Here is a 19,665-nt window from a genome sequence, read left to right on the forward strand (position 1 = left end):
CCGTTCATTAATAGTAGCAGCATTGCTGCTGCTATGGCAGATCCGTTCATCTCGCAGGTTCCAGGAATCCATTTCACAATGTTGTTTGAGGCTTTTGATTCAGTCACTGCACAGAGTGACAGAGCTTTGGCCCTGAGTTTGGGTAAAACACATGAAGGACAGGAAGAGAGTAGTTTTTTGTTTTGTTTATGCACCTGAAGCACACTCAGGTTAAAGGAATTTGCCTGAAGTCACACAGGAAATCTTTGGCAAAGTGGGGAACCTCTCTAGTCTCAAGCCTGGTCTACACTTAAGGGTTCGATGGTATAAATACACCAGCAGCTGATGTCTGTCAGCAGTTGTTCCCACGCAGGAGGCAGCTTGTGCTTGTGCAGCGGTGTTGGTTTTTCTCTGAGAAATTGTAAAATGTAATGTTTGGTGATTTTAGAAGGCATTTCTCTAGAATAAAGTCTTGCCACTATTTGTTATTAACTGATACATGCAAGTACCGAGATTAAACATCTGGAGAGAAAATGATGCCAATGCTTGCATGGACTGTATGTGAAAATAAAATAAAGGCATCTCCTGATTTATGTTATTTTTTCCATTGTAGTATCAATATCAGTGAATAAAAGACTGATAAATACTTCTAAATTTGCTTCTCATTTCTTTTGTGTCTTAGATTTATACATTTGAAAATAGCACAGAAAGCCTTTTGCGAGCCTTTAAATACAGTCAGATAAATGTGTTGGTGCTGAGTAAGTAAATAAATAGATTTGAAAACTATGGAACTGGAATCATGGAGTCTATTAAGAGCTTAAGATTGTTGAAACCAATTTTTTTTAAAGGCTATTTTGAATTTTTACATATCATCTTCCCTAGGTTCTCATAGGATATGGAGGTTATTTTGAGTTACATTTTCTTTATAGTAAGGCGTTTCCTTAGGAGCTGCACGATGCTTCTGAAGCACAAACTGTCCAGTGGAACTAAGTAAACGAGGGCCGGCTTTCACCATATGCTAGTAAAATCCTTTGGTGTTTCAAGATGTTTAGAGTTAATGGTATCAGAATGGGTAAGTAGCTACAAATTTATAAGTTCATAGTCGCTAGTTGGATAATTTTCAAAATTATCAACATCGTCAATCTTTTCCTTGTAAAAGTGAGTCTCTCTTCTTGCCAAGTGCACAACTCAGCTAACAGGGTTTTTGGTATGTTTTTATTCTTCATTTCTCCAGCCTCCAAAACTCTTATAAATAGTATGCTACGGGACCCTTCTCAGATTCCAGATGGAGTTCTAGCAAATCAAGTCTATCAGGTATTAATCACAGTTGTCTTTTTTTCTTTTTTTTTTTCCGTGGCAATTCTGTTATCTGCTTAGCAGACTAAAAGATTTTAAACCTCATTTAATTACTGTCATCGTAAACTATCAATGAGGTCAGGGTGCACCATAAATGGCAATGCAGTATTTGTGAGGGGAGCATTTCACTTTTTAATAGCTTGCTTTTATAGTGAATAAAAGCACGCAGTTTTTGTTTTCTGTGATTAAATCTGAACAGCATGTGATAGCTTTTTTGAAGAAAAGTAATTACTGTTTTTAAGATACTGTTTAACTATAATGGTTTTGTCATTGCCCATCACTATACTACTTCTCTTATTTGTCTGCAGTGTACTGTGAATGACTGTTGTTATGGACCACTGGTGGACTGCATCAAACAGTATCCTTTCCCATAAAATTTTAGGTGCACAATTGACGAGCTTAGACTGTGTGGAAGAGATGTGTCTGGCTTTAACCTGACATAAAGTTCTGCTTCACAAAACATGTTTCGTACTCCTCTGTTCTACATTCAATCAGCTAGAGAGTCGCTGCGTAGCTTTCTTTTATTCTGTTTAACAAAAATCAGATGGACCATGGGAAGTTGTCAGTTTGGTGGCTATACCTTCATACGCCTGATTGAAACTCTTTGGTTTTGATTAGTTGAAGTGCGTGTCTGGTTTTCTGTTAAGACCGGGTCACCATGCCTTGAGCGGTGGAGCTGGACTCGGTGATCTCTGGAGATACCTTCCAATCTCAACTACTCCGTGCTTAAATTAATATGTTGCGTAGAGAGTGTTGGATGTTATGGCATTGTTTCGTTATGGATATGAGTTTTCAGTTGGAAAATTGGAGTTTTCAAACATCAGCATGTTTTCAAGGGCAATTCAGGTGTGACTGCCCGATTACTTGTATGTGACATTCCAGTGCAGTTATTTTACTTTCTCTTCTTCTTAAAGGAAGTGAGACTAACTGTAGAAAAAGCCATACGTAGGTTGAATCGTAAGGGTAGGAAAGCTACAGTGATGTTAGTTATGCAAGAAAATAAATGCTTGTAGTTGTGATATAGGTGGTGGTCATCCCTTGAAAATATGTTCCTTCCACTAGAATTAGTTGCCTGCTGTTTACTACAGATCCAACCCTGCTCCTGTTTGCTGTAACAGCAGCAGAATAGAGTTCAATTGTATTTGTATTTTGTAGTTTTAATAAAAATTTTAAGTATTCATTGAGACTACCTTCCACATGAAACATAGCTCTCCAAAAGTGGTTTAGTCTAATAAGTTGTGCTTTTTAAAAGGTTTTAGATCACTGATTTTCATATCCAGAATTTTAAGATTAATATTTTGTTGAAGAACAATCTGGCTGTAGTCTTCTGAAAGTGTCATGTTGAAAAGTAATAGTAACACGTATGTAGAATTATGAGCAGATTTTAAGAATAACTTGCCTGTGGTCGAAGAAGGGCTTTCTGTCCTCTTCAGGTTCTGGTTCAAGTGAAATTACTGAATATGCAGTGACATCAATGAGAATAATACGGAGTTTTTCATTCCTTTTGGTACAGAAAAGTTTAATACTAAGCTGTGCAAGTGCATTATCTGCAAGTATGTTGCTGAATTGGATGTTAATTTTGAGGTGCATAAAATAGTTAAAAATCAATTTAAAGTTAAGGTTTTAAAAGCATAATGTCTTCTGAAGGATTGCATATTGATTTTAAATATAACTATCTAATTGTATATGCATGGACTAAAGTATGAAGTCAACCTCTTTGTAAATGCCAAGAGGCTATTTTTCAGTAATAGTTCAGATGCTTACGGGAAACTAGGCTGCTAGATTGCATGAGTAGAAAATGGCTTGTGAGGTTATTTACAAGTTTTGCCCCATGGTCATTGCCATACATCAATAACAGGTATTATTATAGACTAAGTCTAAGTGTTTCTGCTTATGGCACATTATAAATTCTGTTTGCAGTATTTTTCTTACATTTTTGCTGTTCTTCGTTTGCCCCCTTTGTAACTGCTAGACTGTTTAACTTACTAGATAGTTTTGGTTGATAAAAACTGTGTATTTATATGAAATGATTCCATATAATAAGGTTTTCTGCTGTTCAGCACAAAATGTGGATATAAATCAAGTAATTAACTCTAATGGTAAGGTGAGCTGTAGTTTTAAGTTTTCAGAAGTTATTCTAAAGAGAATTAGGAACTTAATGTTAACTTTTAGTGTAAGATCCTTTATCATGATGTTCCATAAGATTCTTCTTAAAAGTTTCCAGAATAGAACTTGGACCTCCAGGAAGGAGGATACATTAAAATTATTTGATATGGTGACTTTTTGACCAAGAACAGCACATTGGATCAACAGGCTGTCAGTATATTTTCACTACAAAATATAATTTCATCCTTCCCTGATATGAGTTCATGCTTTTGAAAAATCAGTTAAAAGGATGTTTTGTTACAGTAAGGTGTTTCAGATGGATGTAGTGCCTATCAATTTCAGAATATAAAGGAAAACCAGTTTATTTCATTCCTTGGTGAATTAGAGAGTTGATACACTGGAGTGAAGAGCAACTTGAAAAGTATTTGAGGACATGTTTTAAGCTCACGCTTTCTTCTGAATGTAGGGAGGATATACAACACAAATGGAATTGTTACCCGTATTTATACTGAACAAATATGATCCAGTGGGTTGAATTTGTAAAATGTATGCTGATGATACAGTAGTATGATCTTCACAAAGTGCTAAATGCCTCTGAAAATCCCTGTGAGGAATTTCAAAACTTAGAGTTCAAATCACCGATCACTTCCGTAATGCAGATGAAGGCCAATAAATTTCATCATTAATTGCTTTACCTATGATATTATTCCGAAGCTGGTTCTTTTCCAAAGTAATCTTCCATTTCTTAACCTAAAGCTATCAGCGCTATTGGGCACGAGCATGAAGTCTTGCTGCGGGAAATGCTTTTGGAAAAAAATCTCTCTTTCATAGGTAAGAATCTGTAGTAGGGGCTAGCCAAGGGATCCTTAACTTCAAAGATTTTGGTGGCTGTTTACTTAAGAAAAACATAAGCCTCAACGCTCTTTGTATTAGGTAGTAAAGGAAAAGTAAAATATGATTGATGCTGTACATGTTATCTTTTATTGATTTAGAACTGAGCAGGAACTCAGTTACCTAATACCTTATATATACAGCACATGCACGGGCTTGCAATTAATATTTTATAGAATAAGTAGCTGAAAAAAATGCTTTAATATCTGCTGCAGTATTACTTTCGGTGTCATGAGATATTAGCCATAATCTAGGCCTTATGAGACTTAGGAGGAAGCATAAGAAATATTAGCTTCAAAATGCTTTATGTATTAAAGAACTGCTAGAGGATTCACTCGTTTAGCTTTCTGTGCAGTTTCTGCTGAATTTTTGCTCCCTGCCTCCCAACCAAGGCAAATGATCTTTTCACAATCCCCATATTTTAAATTATTTTAAGGATTAATTAGTTAGGAAGTTATTTTCATTTCTTGTTTTAGCCTGCATTTTCTTGTATATGAGTGTCATTAAAACTATGTTTAGTGTTTAAAGCATCATTTCTCTTATTGTGATAATAAACTTAACAATGACTTCTTAAATCTTGGATTCATTATGTGATGAGACACAATAGCAAAGTGCAGTGCTGTCTTCTGTTAATGGTTGAGTGTTGTACTAAATTTGTGCCATCGGAGAATTTTGCTGGTTTTACCAGAAACTATGATCTCTCTTAAAGTTAGATTCAGGTTATGATTTTGGAAACCTTAAACAAATTTAAGAAAGTAGAGTATTAGGTTTTGAAACGATTCGTCCATATGACTAAGGAACAGAGTTAGTGTGCTCCTTTATTTTACAGTAAAAAAAAAAAAAGACAGGAATAACTATGGAGTACAAACTTTCAAATGACGCTATGAAAATGTGAGGAGGTAGTTTTCCCTACTTGGCTGTAACAGCAGAGATACAGGTGACAGGCTTAAGCTGTAATTGCAGAGATGAAGTTGAGTTAAAATACTAAACAGTTTTAGGAACAGTAAGTATAAAAAAAAAAAAAATGCCGGGGAAGGTTATGGAATCAGCTTCAATGGAAAATTCAAGGCTAGACTTGACACTCATCCATCAAAGCTGGTAAAGAAATCAGTCCTATCACGATAGAAGAGAATGGGCTAGATGAGTCACTAATGGGTCCTCAGCCCAACAATTATCATTTTATTTGGTTTGTGCAAGCTTGTGTGGTGCACCTATCACATTTAATTTTAATGTTTTGTAACCCTGGATAAGCATCAGTTTTGTCTTTAGAAATAAGGACTAAGAAACTTGTCCTGTCAAATCAAAATAGTCAGAGTGGGTTAACTCATTAGAATATAAAGATATAAACGAGAGACCTTAAATTATTTTTTACATTTTATGTATACTGAAGTATGGTTTAGTTGTGATTTAATATATGTTAAGTGATTATTATTTCTGTGCATTGCATGATACGTGTCTGAGGTTCTGGGTGTGATTTAGAAAAAAAAAAAAAACCTAAAGCTTTTCCATTATCTGCAAGATGAACTCTACTGAACCCCTCGCAAGAAAATCTTCCTTTCTCAAGTAATGGTTCCAAAACTGCTTGAAGAAAACCTCAGAAAAACAGAAATGATGACAGTATTTGCTATAGGTCAACAAATTCAGGCTTTGTTAGGCTATGAGTAAGTTCCAGTTTTGAAGATGACTTATGAGTTAAATTGCCATGCTTGCAATTCCATTACTTTTTAACGCATGTTAAAGAAACAGTTCCCACGTTAGTGTGCTATTCCAGTGCGCTGTTCTTCAAGAAGAGTGAGGTTTTTGCATCAGCAGTGTTCACTTGGGCAGCAGAGAGTCTATTGCAGGAGAAGAAAGCACAGAGAACACAGTGTACATAAGTTGCCCCAAGGTAGTCTTGGAGCATGAAACAGCTTTTCAGGTCTGGGACATAATTTGTCTGTTTCTAGAGCAGTCGGCTTTCAACACCTGTGGATCAGAAGTAGCACCTTCAGCTTCACCCAGAAATTGATTGGAAACCTATACAAACTAATGGGGGTTGCATTTTATTAATCCACTGTTCATGAGAAGCACATCACGTGCCCCGTCCTCTCTTCAGCAAAAACACAGCTCTGAAGTCTTTATCACTTTGCCTGAGATTGAAGATTGAAGAGCCACACTTGCCATACTAAAATGCCAGGAATTTCTAGGTTCTAGATAGGATCTTTATTTTTTTTGTATCTTTGCCATGGATGTATCAGGAAAGCTATTAGCTATATGGGGAGATATCGACCTTTGTCTGGAACCTTACCTTCCTTTGGTTCCCACCGTGATGTCCCTCAGTAGCAGCCTGGATATAAGTCGTGAAATATGATCAGTGTTTTCTGCTGTAATCTTCAATTTGCAGTTGCTGCTCATTCATGCACCGACAGAAGAACATTTGGTTTCTTTGTTATATCCAGAGGCTAGTATAAGAACAATGATGTGTTAAATAGTTATGATTGAGTGTGAAGTTATGGTAAAGATGAATCTGCAGTTTTGTTGGAAATCTAAATTAATGGGGAATCTGTAGACAAACTACTTATTAGGGCTGTTTCAACATAATTTTCAAGTCTGCGAATACATAAATGTACCTGTCAAAGCTGCTGTGGCCTGGCTTTCAAGCAGCTGTTAAATTATTCACTTAATCCAAGCAGGAGCTAAAAGATCTCTAAAGATGCAGAATGCTATCGCTGTGGTTTCTGGACCAATCTGAGACACACCTGGACTGCAAAGCTAGAACTTCTTTTTGTTTGGTGAGGTTTGGGGTTGAAAAAAAAGTTCATGGTGATTGTGGGGAGTTCCTCTAATTCTTCCACACACACACACAAAGTTATAAAGCTTCAAAACACTTTAAGAAATAGTAATATATAATTTTTTTTCTGCATATGATACATCAATAATAAATGTGGGTTTTAACCTATTTTCCAGTGTTTATCACAATACAAAATGGTAGTACAAATCAAGTGAAACATTTAAATTTAAAGAATTCTGTTTTAAGAAAAAAATTAAAATTTAAAACAAAAACCATGAGTTTTTTTCAAGCCGTGCATTAGTATCAAATTATTTAAAAAGTAATCAACCATTCTCGAAAAAAAGAATCTGCAGAAGAATGTTCATAGACCTGCCAGGTTGACATATTGGGAAATATGTTTACATCTGTCCTGGTTTTCAGTGGGTTTTTTAAGGTATATTGCCCTGAATTTGTGATACTAGCATCTGTTAGTTGTGAAAGAAAAGACTTAACTTTGGCTGCTATTTGTGTGTTAATAAATAATGAAAATCTCAGCTGGGGCATCCTGTTGTCTTTTTAGACTGTTTTAAACAATTAACAGCAGCTTACAGTTAAACATATTTGGATAAAACAGATTTTTATTTTTATTTTTACCAAGATTAAGAGGTTACGTAGAACATTAATTCATTTTTATGTTATGGCATAAAACTCTCTATTCATAGGTTCTGTTAAATTAGAACCTTGTTAATCTTCTCATCTTGTATCAGTATATCTGACAGCCTAAGTTGGAAAAAATAGCCAACAACCAAGACTGTCTCCAAATCCTAGAAAAGTTTAATAGCTGATCGGCTGATACAATGGAGCGCTGCATTGCAAAGACCTGTATTTACAACATAGCATGCTTACAGCGAAGGAAAACTCCCACATCTCCAAAGAAATACTACAGCTATCAAAAAGAATAAACGGCTCTGGCAGTGTGCGCTCTGGCGAATGTACAACCCCTATATTACTCACGCCCCACTTTCAGTATGGGTTCACTATATATAAAAAAAGTACTTTGGACTTACATTCTTCGGTGAGAGGGAGAGGAGGAGTTTGCTTCGGGCACTTCTGGAATATTTTGTTTTCTAAGAGTATATGTTTTTCTTGTCATTAAAATGTTACTTGGACTCAAACTGCTGACCTTTCAGGGTATGCACAAAGTATTCAAAAACTGAGTTCTGAACATTGGCCATGAAACTACTGTCCTAACCTGATAAATGGATTGGAAATAAGCTACCCAACAGTGAGAATGGACCATTAATTTTAATCAAAGGTGATGCAGAAAGGCGAATGGGATGCATGACAATGTCAACAGCCCAGTAGGTGTTAAGGGGCTACACAGCCTTACTTGTTACTAGGTAGTGCCATTAGTTGAGCTTGGGTGAAGACAGAAAGCCATGCCTGGAATTGAATGACCAGGTCACTCCAAATTCTAATGGAGAAATGGGGCTTCAGAAATACCAGTATAATGGTATCGGAAATCAAGGACAATAGTTTAGAAAATATTAAGGGCTTGCTTGGGCTTTTTTTTTTTTTTTTTTTAAGACAGCATCTTTTGTCTTTTGCAGCTTTATCTTGCTCGCTCATTATTGTTTCTTGAAATATTCAACTCTAATATTTGTAAGCAATAGAGTTGTATAGTTAGCAGAATTTCTAAATCTTTGTGTGTTCTGAAACTGAATAAATTCTGTAGAATGCAGGATGCAAGAGAAGCTAAAATTGTGGTTTCTCTCTCCTTTAGTATAAATCTGGAAGAGAAGGATTTTCTTGTTCTTTTTTTAGTAACTTTATGCTAACATTAAAATAAAACCAAGAAGGCAGCTACAGTGTATCTACATTTGTGGTGTTTAGGATTAATTTTAACACTTCCTAATGTGGGGCGACTTCTTTCAGTCAGCTAATATACCTCTTTATTTTGAATATTTGGGGGTTATAAAATGCTATATGACAGCTTGAATTAATGATGTTTATAATGAAGACATAAAAATGCAGGGATGACAAAGAAGTATTTTTATATCCATGCTTCAGGTTTTCTACAAAGGTTCATTTACTCTGACACAGCATTGCATGCATAAGAAAGATATGTATGACTGCATTAGTAATTCTTGCACTCTTATTTAAAATAAAATTAATTATTCTGCTGTCTACTTCATAGAATAGTTTTATAAACAATAGTTCTTATTCTCTATGTATAGCTGAAGATCAGCTTCGTGCAAAGGGTTATGACAAAACACCAGACTTTATTCTAGAAGTGCCAGTAGGTAAGTCTTTCTTTGAAAAGAGTTTTTATTGTTTTGTTTTGTGTAAAAGTGTTTATGCTAAAATATTATGGCTATTTAAATGTAGTATATTACAAAATACTACATATCAGTCTCTTTTTTCAGTAGTTACCCAATAACCTGAAGATCTAGCCTGGGCCAGAGAGGTTGGGTCATAAGTAGCATTACCCAGTGTTTCCTCTTTGGTCTCTGCGTGTTTTTGTCTCGTTATCACAGAAAGAAAAAAGACAAACAAGCAACAAGAAGAGCCCCCTTTATGAACTGAGCTCTGAAATACCTGTAATTGTCTTAAAAATCTAGACCAAATCAGTTAAAAGCAGTCTCAAAAACATTACCATTACACCTATAGGTTGTAGCATAAAGGTTTGTCATTGTGCAGGTTTTTTTTTGCCATCACTTTGCATCTAAGTACAGCTCTGCAGTTCTCCATTGTTTTTTTTAAAAGCCTGCGTGGCAAAAAACAAGGAGGAATGAAAGTACATATAAAGGTCATGTCAAAGTTCATCTACATTTTCTGGTCTTGAGGCCATGTAAGAAGGTAATCAGATGACCTAGCGATTGGGCTGGAGGAAAACACACCCATGTTGTCCCAGTGTAAAGAATTATTAGCAATTTTGAAACAGTGAGATGTGGCATCCTAATAATCTGCAATTCACTCTTTTGTCAGGCCACATTTTGCTAATTTTCAATTAATTTCTACTCCTTCACTTCCATACTTCTTTGTGGAGGGTCTCAGGAAGCTAGGGGATGAGAAACCAGTTGTACAGGCCTACACAACCTAACTTAGTTACTGATAGCAGGGTAGTGGTGGCTTCTGGAGCTTAGTTGTGGTGACTTGATGAGTTACTTCCCAGATTTCCTAAGTAATTTTACATCTGTAGTCAATCATGTGCTGCCATTGCCTCTTCTAATCTTTCTGTATTGTGCTTCTGGGTCTGCATGCTCTTGGAGTACCTCATCCCGGGTCAAACTTAGGCTAAGACATCATGGTTATGGATATTATAGGCAACTGAAAATAGTGGAAATATTTGTGAAGACATCAATAGTGATGCCCCGCATTGCCTTTTTGGAAAAGAATGATCTTTTAGAACAATTCTCATGTTTTCTTCTGCAAAATTGTCAACATCAAAGATGACTTTCCTTTTACCAAAAGAAAAGATAATTTTATTAATATTAGAAATCCACTCCTGCGAGAAATGAGGAAAGACATGAACCAAAGCAAGTCACACAGCATTGAAAGAAACAGAAATTGAAAACCGTAATTTTTCACACAAGCCGCCTTATTCCTAACTTGGTTCTGGTGAAGTGTTACTGACTTTGCAAAAGTTGGGAAGCAGAGAGATATCTATGATAAACTTCCTTGTCGTTCTGACACCTTCTGCTCTCGATTGGTGAGACGTTTCTGTGTTTAGCAGCTTAGCTAACTGTTCCTGCTACTCACCAGAAGTTTTCAATTCCTTACCTGGCAACTCTGTTCCAGCAAAGCAAGGTGAAATAGGATGCAATTGCACCTTAGTCTAGTCTCTTTTTCTTTACATTCTGTTTGTCTTAGAATAAACATAGATATCTAGAACAGGATGTAATTAAACTGAAATAGAGATAATTCTCCATTAAAATATTTTCTGGTACTGTTTTTTTTAAAAATGTCCTGTGTGAAAGGTATTTTTACTGACATGTAACTCTATTGCAATCATTGAATTATGTTGTAGATTGAGGGGGGTTAAATATATTTCGAAACACATTCTTCCAGGCTGTTGAGTGTGATTTTTCAGAGTTCAGTTTATTTTCTGCTGTCACCGTAGCTGTTGAAGGACACGTAATCCACTGGATTGAAAGCAAAGCTTCATTTGGTGATGAAAGTAGCCACCAAGCCTACTTGCAGGACCAGTTTTGGAGCTACTGGAACAGGTACATTTCTGTTATTTTTCCCTGTAGATAATCAGAACTTCCATTTTTAAAGATTTTACTGGGGAAAAAACACCACTAGCATCTTTTGTATTAAGCCACGTGAATAAAATACATGTTACTAATTTGGCATTTTGAAGGTCATTAATTATTATGTCAAATTGGAATGCTGAAATATGTGAAAATTTCACATTGTGATTGTTAACATGCAGCAGATAGATATGGTGATTTTACAGTGGTGCTAGATGACCCAATAAGTTACCTTGATAGAGAAGGTTTATGTCAATTTTTCAGTACCTGACTTTGAAGGAAGATTTTGCTGTAACATTTTGTAATCCTCGAAATTGCCAGATATGCTATAAAGTCTTCACAGTCTAACCAAGTGGCTTGGTGTGTAGGAACTTTATTGCTCGCTGTGATTATATCTAAGACAGTACTTTTTCACTGTTGGGGTTTTTTTTAAATAAAGTGTGTGGGGAGGATTTGTATGTTATATATGTTTTAAGCCATAATAAAACTTATCTTCAAGCTAAAAATGTAGTTAGTATTTGCAGTAACATAAGGAGGAAAGTTAGTTATGCTGGATGGAATTTTTGAAAGTGTTGATGGTATTGGTATAATGATTTTTCTTTTAGAGACAGTTAAGGTAGTTCCACTTTATTCTTAAAAATATATTATTGTGTATTTTTATATGACTTTCCATGGTACTAGAAGCCTCTTCACTGGAGGATTTTTCTTCCAAAAAAAATCTTAAACAAGATGCTTCATCTTCAATTCCATTTATGTATATGAGTGGAACCCAAAGCAAGGTAGTAAGTGAGATAAAAGCACAGACTTAGAAGTCTGCTCAGTGTTCAAAAGAGACCGTCAATGAAATCTGAGGGATAGTGGAGAAGGTGGCACAAACACGTGTGAACGTGCACCAAGTAGCATGTGTCAACATCAGGCGCCAGTCTCATGACTTCGTATTTCAGCTGAAAATGAGAAATGCCAGGGTAAAAATAGCTAGCTCTAGCTTGGGAAATACCTTAAAAGCAGATTCTATAGAGGCATCAGAGAAAGGGAAATCAGATCTTGAGAATGACATCGTCAGAGTTCAGAATTATGCTCTGCAGCAACGTTCTTAATTGACATGAGAAGGACCTGCTCTTATTTGACAGTTCCAGAAAGCAGTGACGTGGAAAGGTAATGGGAACCTCAGGAAGACCGTCAGTTGTTGGATGAAGGTACTATATTACAGGAAAGTTGTAAAAAAGGAATTGTGATACATATAAGTAGTGTAAACAAGAGGAGATGGAGGAGCTCAGGTTGGGAGGAGACTGTTATGTACTGGCTGGAATATTTTCTGAGGAGAAGGGATGTGTTTGAAGGGATCCGTGATGGTATCAGAGAACGGCAGCTCAAGAAGTGCATTTTAAATAGATAGTATGAGCATAAAGATACTCGCTAAGTTGAGATGGGTTGAAAATGAGTAGACAAGTAGGATGGAGACACTGATAACATTTGTTGTTCGCAGTAAAATTGCCGTTGCAAAATTGAAGTTGTAGCTTCTGTCTTTTTTTTGCGATGAACAAAATGACTATCCACGTTTTTATTTGAGCTATAAAATCTGTAAATCATCTGAGAATAGCTTGTACCATTTGAATCTGACATTTCCAAAAGAAACTTAGGTTTTTATCAGGAAACTAGGACATAGCTAACTCAGTTTTAATTTTACCGTGTACTAATTAATATTGCAGTTTCAGAAGCGGAATAACATGTCCCACTTTAATGTTGCAAAAGCTAGACTGAATGGACATGTGGATCAATAAGACTTGTTTTGGCAGTAGTTTTGAGATTTTGCCAAATCTTTTTAAACTGTTTTTATTGAAAACAACTACAAAAATTGTTGATTTTTACATACAGTGGCTTTACATTCATATAAAGTAAACTGGAAATCTCCGTAGTGAGATTTGTTACTCTCTAAATCCAGAATTCAGTGATAGGTTAACTATGGAAACTGGCAGATTTCTGTGGGGTTTGTTAAAAGAACAAATCCTGTTAGTTTTAATTTTGGTACCGCTCAGCCAAACTAACAGTATCACAACATCATCTCCAATGATTTCTGTGTTACTGTAGTTTCTAATATACTGACAGCTGGGTTAATGAACACATGTTGACAGATTAGGTTGCGTGTAGGTTAGACAGTTAACTTCCGTTCCTCTCTGGAACTACTTACAGTTAAGGACACAGGTGTAGCTGCACAAACTGAATCAATTCTGTATGATTTAATCAACCTATGCAAGAATCTCTCAAGTGAGATCCAGCTTCCCAGTCAGTTCACCGCACCTGCGTGTCTCCTTTCCTCTGGAAGGAGGAATCGTTTGGAGAAGCATCAGCTCGCAATAGAGATATCGTGATTCTCAGGTGATAGTTTAGGGGTTTTGTAAACCTGATCTGTTGTTTGAACTTAAAGCCAAAACGGAATTGGAGAGAAGACCTGGCACATCGCCTGTTAGATGTGGATAGAAGTGCATGTTTAGGTACTTGGAAAAGAATGAAGGTGAGAGGTTTTAGACCTTTTCCATTCAGGTTTTTTTATTGTTTCCCTAGAAAGTAGAGTGAGACGGGAAAAGTTACCAGGGTTTTTTCCCACATCTGTCACATCTGTAATATTAATTCTGCACACAATCTGACTGAAAGCCTTGAACATAGCTGTGGTTTGTTTGCTGTTATGTGTGTATTTCATTAAATCCTGTACTCCCTGCTAACTAAATCTGTGAGTGTCTTAAATTGGTCTGTACTGACAGGAAAGAAATGGCACTTTCTCATTTAACAGAACAGCTCCCTAGATGCAGTCAACCATGTCTGTTCACCTCAGTGCAAAAGAACACCTTTTTATTACTCTGAGTTCTGCAGGGACAGCTTAGCAAGGTTTTTTATGGCTCATACATCAATGGTATTGTTAAGCAATTTTCAGTTGCAGTGCTGCACTGCAACCTCATCTTCAAATTAAGCTTCACATTAAAAATGTACAAAGTGTACCTTGTCAGTGGGTTTGCACAGCTGTAATTTAAGGTGCTGTTTAGATATCAAGATTTTTCAATAATACAGAAATGGGAAAAGGCACATTTGATCTTACATATTCCCAGACTGATTTTGCAGAGTGATGTTTTAGAGAAAAGCTGGTTTACATACTGAACAAACTTAGTATAAAATGATTCATGTACTTACAGAATCCTTTCCCTCAGTACGTTTGTTCCTTCAGAGTGGTGGCATCCAGTGAGCAGGCTATAGCTTTCGCTGCCACTGGGTAAACAAGACAACTGCATGTGCAAAATAGAATTGCTTTGTGCCTGTCTAGTAGATACCGCACTTTTCATTGTTCCTTGGTCTACATCGGTGCGTCTCTTGTAACTGGGAGGATAAATGCTGCTCCATAGTCTCTGTGATCAAAGGTAATTTCGAGAGCATGAACAGGAAGTAACACAGATTGCACATGTTCTCAGACCCTGGTTTAAAATTGTTTTAAGGTTTGAATGCTGCTGGGTTTGTGTTTTGTTTGTTTTTCCCCATAGTGTCTAATTTTACAATTTTTCTAAGTTAAATTAAAAATTGGAGTCCTGGCTGTAAGAGTCTGTTACTCGGAGCTGATGGGCATGACTGCTTTTTTCTAAGAGACACATTGAGATCACCAACTCACGATTCAAGTGGTAATTAGTGGGTGCACTGTCAGTGACTTACTATAAGAAGGTATAAACTCAAATACAGCAATTTACCTTTTCTATCTTCTGCAAGCCTGGCTATGGCATATGTATATTCTGGAAGTGTAATTTCTAGAGAGTCCCAGGAGAAAGCTTGACGGCATTATTAGCTAAAGAAACTTTACTTATGTGAGGAAGACCGTAGGAAAATGTCGTATTTGACACTGATATTAAACTAAAGGCAATTTCACACAGTCAAAGACGAGCTTTTCGTCTTCTCTTTGAATATGAATGGTAAGTCATCCCCATACTAAATTACTTCCCCCATTTGGTTGTATTCTAAACGTTGTTAGTCTCGTGCTTCTGCTTTTCTGAAAGAATAAACAAAAACAAGTTTCCCATAAGTATTTCTAAAATATTAACCTCACTTCTTGGGAGCCTAAATTCATGCTTAAATGTGTTGTTAATTAATACGTTATGTCTGATCGTGAGACTTCAGTTTATAACTTACAGGCATAGTAAAATTATCGTAGAGTCCTGTAGATTAAGAAAGGTATTTATTTCAGATATGTGAGAACAGAAAGAATGCAAAGGATTGTATTTCAGTCACAAACACAACTGATGTGTTCTTAGGGCTTTTTCAGAAGAGCATTCTCAGATTCATTTGCAGTTGATTATACTGATGAATCATATGTGAGCAAAGGGGAAATCAGAACATCAGAGCAATAAACATTTTTTTTGCTGCTCAGCTGTTTAAAGTAGTTTGACGTGTTACTGTGAAGACTGTTTAAGTAATAATTGTTGTCTGATTGTAGGTGGTAGGGGAAGAGGGAGTGATGCTGCGGGTTTAAGCATGTCTATTCTGTAACAAGGTCAATATTCTCCAATACTGAATGGTTTAAAAAGTTGTACTGGTGAGTTGAAAGTCAGTGGTATAACAGCTTGACTGGGAGGAAACCTTGGGAGTTGCGTTTGTCAAGTGGCTAGGAAAACCGTTCATGCATACCCAGTATCCAAAGCTTCATTGGCAGCCCAAACATAAAGATCTGAAAGGTCATTCTTCTTCTTGCAGTGTGATGGTTTGTTGACATATTTTGACACACTGGTACAACGCTGAAAGGTTTTGACCTTACTGCAACACTGAGGGACTTAGGGTTTGTTGAGCTATCTAATGCTTGTAGATTTTCACACATGCTGGGTTTTGCTCTGCTCCTTTTTCTCTCTCTCCTGGCTCCACTTGAATTAGTAAATTAGTCTTAAACAGAGCTGGATATAGGTAGAAGATAAAGTTTGTGATGATTTTTGCTGCCTAGGACTATAAATAGGTAAGTTATTTCCAAAACAATTCACTTTTTTAAAATTCGCCATGCCAACTTGGTAACTAGGAGCACTGAGTAAGGTAGTAGCACTGAGAATCAAAAGCAGTAGAGGTGCTGGTTTACTGACTCAGTAGTTTACTTTGAAGATGATAAAATCCTGTTTTCTCCTGCAAGATAAATAGATAGATGTGTACACTCACATACACACACACATATGCAGGCATACTCTGCACTTCATAAATGTTAGCGTTACATTTAGGTTATTTCCAACATTTGACATTAATTATTGTTATTTTTATTTAATGACACATGAACATACTGTATTCATAATGGCGTATTCATTGGAAAGATTGGTATTAATTAAGTATATATTTTTATGTGTTGTTCTCCTTAGATAGATACTATATTTAATAAAGACGTGACATTGGGATTCTCATTCTAATTTAATTCTATTACTTAAGCCTCTTTCACTGCTAGATTGTTACATTCTCAACTTAAGAAGTAGTAAGTTAAGCACTATATAGCTTTGTTTAAATTATTTTTTCCTTATATTTTTCTGTACCTCCTTAAATATTACCATGTCACAGGAGACTCATGTAGTGCAGATAGAGCATTTTCAGCTTCCATCCACATTACTGCAAGGCTTCAGCTTCAATTTTCCTGGTATTTCTCATTCAGATTAGACAAGCATCTAAGTTTATGTACGATAAGAGCTGACAGCATAGATCCTGCTTTGCTTGCCAAAGGCCTGGTTGCAGACACTCCACTATGTCAAAGAATGTCAACCCCCCACAGACCTTACCTTTCAGAATTCCTTGTAATTTTTAATTGACATTTACATCTGACATTTTCAATGTATTTCTTAGTGTTGAGTCTTTATCTACCTAGTAATAGCTCAAACCAAACCAAAGCAAAAAAGATCCCTTCCTGTAAACTATGATATCATATATTTTTTATTTAACAAGGTCAAGTTGCTGGGCTGAAACTCAAGAGTGACCAACTCCCCCTTCCTTTGTGTAATTCTATATTTGCTAGTCTAATCCATTTCAAATGACAATTGAGGAGAGTAGTAGGAGTATAAAGTGAAATTTAATTCTTAGTACTAACACAGCATATTATTACTATGCATCGTGCACAGAAAGGATACAGGTTTTCAAAGAAATTTTAATACTAATAGAGATCTTCCTTTGAATCAGTACTTGACTATTGAAAGTGGTACCTTCTTACCTATATTCATACTCCATGAACATGTAAACAGCGTAATATTGTGAATGAGGTGAAGCTGGCAAGGGTGTTATTTAGCTGCATGTTGCGGCGTGTTGTGCCTTCAGAAAACTGGAGCTTTCATGTGGTTTAAAATACTAAGAGCCTAATAAATTAGTATGAGAATAATTATCCATCTATTAGAAGTTAGACCGAAGGAGTACAGTTGATTATAAACGTCACAAAGCAAAGAAGTAGAAGCATTTTGTCACAAATAATGCTGCTTTTCTTCTAATTAGTTAATTTACATTTTACAAATTAAGGGCAAGATTCAGACAGGAGATAATCTAGTAGCATATCATAGCTTTACTGACCTGTATTTGTATATGCCAAATTTAAGTTAATTAGAAATGTAGATGCTGTTTGTTTTATCTGTCAAAAAGCTCATCTTAAAAAAAAATCTAGACACACTTTTCCCCCCAACATTTATCATCTAAATAATAGTCTTGCCAAGATGGCAGCCTCATAATAAACTCTTTTCAGTGGAGTGATGGGTAATGAAGCTTGCTTGTGAAGGCAGCGAAAAATGTTGTCTAGCCAAATGTGTGAATATGATGGCTAGAGAATCAGTGGACTTTCTCAGTCATCAATCTTTTTAGTAGCCTCTTATACATCTGAATATTTTGATAGATGATCTAATAATTGAGTTATCTATCTTTCTAACTATCAGAGTTGCATAAAAATTATTCTCACATGCTATTGAATATTATATATATTGGGCATCCAGTAAATTTTTCAAAAAAGGTCCAAGAGGTGGAGGAATTTACTTGTTTATTAAAGCAGCCTTTAATATATTAAATGATAAACTACTATATATAGAATATAAAACTATTTGTACTTATATAGGAAAAAAGTAAATAATATCAATAGCTGATTACAGAGAGGACTGACAGTAAATAAAGCATGTAAAAACATGAGACTGGTGAGGTTAGTGCACACTCCAAGAGAAATCTTTGGTATAAAATGAGCAGATTCAGTGGTGCCTGGCCACTTAATGGACAGCAATCACATTTACCCGCACTTGCACAAGTTCCTTGTGTCCAGGAAATCTTGGCTTAGGCAAAAAGAAATAACAGTGTCACTGTAGAGTCCCAAGTTACCATTCAGCCTCTGTGAGAGCAGTTTCTCGTGATTAAAGCTGAAAGGTATATATTGAAAAAATATATATTGAAAATATTTTGTTTATTCTGGGGCAATTGTAGAACAGAGATTTGTATTTCCATAGCACAGGAATCTGCTTTCCTAGGGCACTAATCTTGCATTAAAGGAGGCACTCAGGACATTTGGATCAGTTGAATTAAGCACATCATCAGGTGTGTCCTACTAGGGCTTCTGAGTAGCAAAGTAAAATGATTGTTGATGTTGGTGTATTTTTTTAAACGTTACATTTCAATCAGACATATAAATCTTGACTTTGAATTCATTTCTGCTCAAAAGATCAGGTAAAAATTATTTTAACACTAATGAAAATACTTTTACATTAAGAATATGTTTAATCCAGGTATCTTTTTTCACCTTCAGCGTTACCAGTTGATGTTCAATTACATACTATGCTATAGATGGTAAAATGTTCCTTCTTGTAAATTTTCGAAAACTGACCGGGGGGACACACTCATTTTTTTATAAAAGCACAGTTGTTCTGGATGACAGTATATTTCCAGGTTTTAGTACTTCATTTGTAGGTTTCATAACTACAGCAAGGTATAAACAAGTACGTTTTATGAATGGTTCAGTTAGCAAAGCGGCTGTTCTTTCTCTGTTTGGACCTAAGAGTGACCAGGGCACCTTCTTGAGGACATCAAACAGTTGTTCACTCATTGCCAAATTTTAATAGAAAATGTATCAGAGGGATCAGTTTTATAGTTACTATCTGCTTAAAGGAGAAAGAGGAAGATGCGTTTCAAGGAGTTGGATGTTGACATCATTTAACAAGTACTTTGAGAAAGTATCATTGGGCCTCATTGGACCTTTCCAGACAGATCTACAAATTTAACAGAGTTTTGGCTGTCTCACTGGTGGGGGTTGTGACTCTCATGCTTAGAAAGCCAGGTTCTTGATGTTTAAGAGTTCTTGTTAAATATGCGTGATTAGTT

The 19,665-nt window shown here is 35.9% G+C and overlaps 1 protein-coding gene across 1 annotated transcript in view; it reads left to right on the top strand.

Moving 5' to 3' along the window:
• Positions 1-19,665, top strand: part of LOC104497278 (chromosome unknown open reading frame, human C15orf41) — a 99,976-nt gene that overhangs the window by 28,727 nt on the left and 51,584 nt on the right. The window contains exons 7-11 of the mRNA XM_010140512.1: positions 1,214-1,293; positions 1,644-1,693; positions 4,205-4,272; positions 9,319-9,384; positions 11,205-11,310. Coding sequence (XP_010138814.1) covers positions 1,214-1,293; positions 1,644-1,693; positions 4,205-4,272; positions 9,319-9,384; positions 11,205-11,310 — 370 coding nt within the window. The remainder of the gene's footprint in view (positions 1-1,213; positions 1,294-1,643; positions 1,694-4,204; positions 4,273-9,318; positions 9,385-11,204; positions 11,311-19,665) is intronic.

The sequence above is a fragment of the Buceros rhinoceros genome, unplaced genomic scaffold (assembly GCF_000710305.1).
Source record: "Buceros rhinoceros silvestris isolate BGI_N320 unplaced genomic scaffold, ASM71030v1 scaffold2567, whole genome shotgun sequence".
NCBI classification, from domain to species: Eukaryota; Metazoa; Chordata; class Aves; order Bucerotiformes; family Bucerotidae; genus Buceros; species Buceros rhinoceros.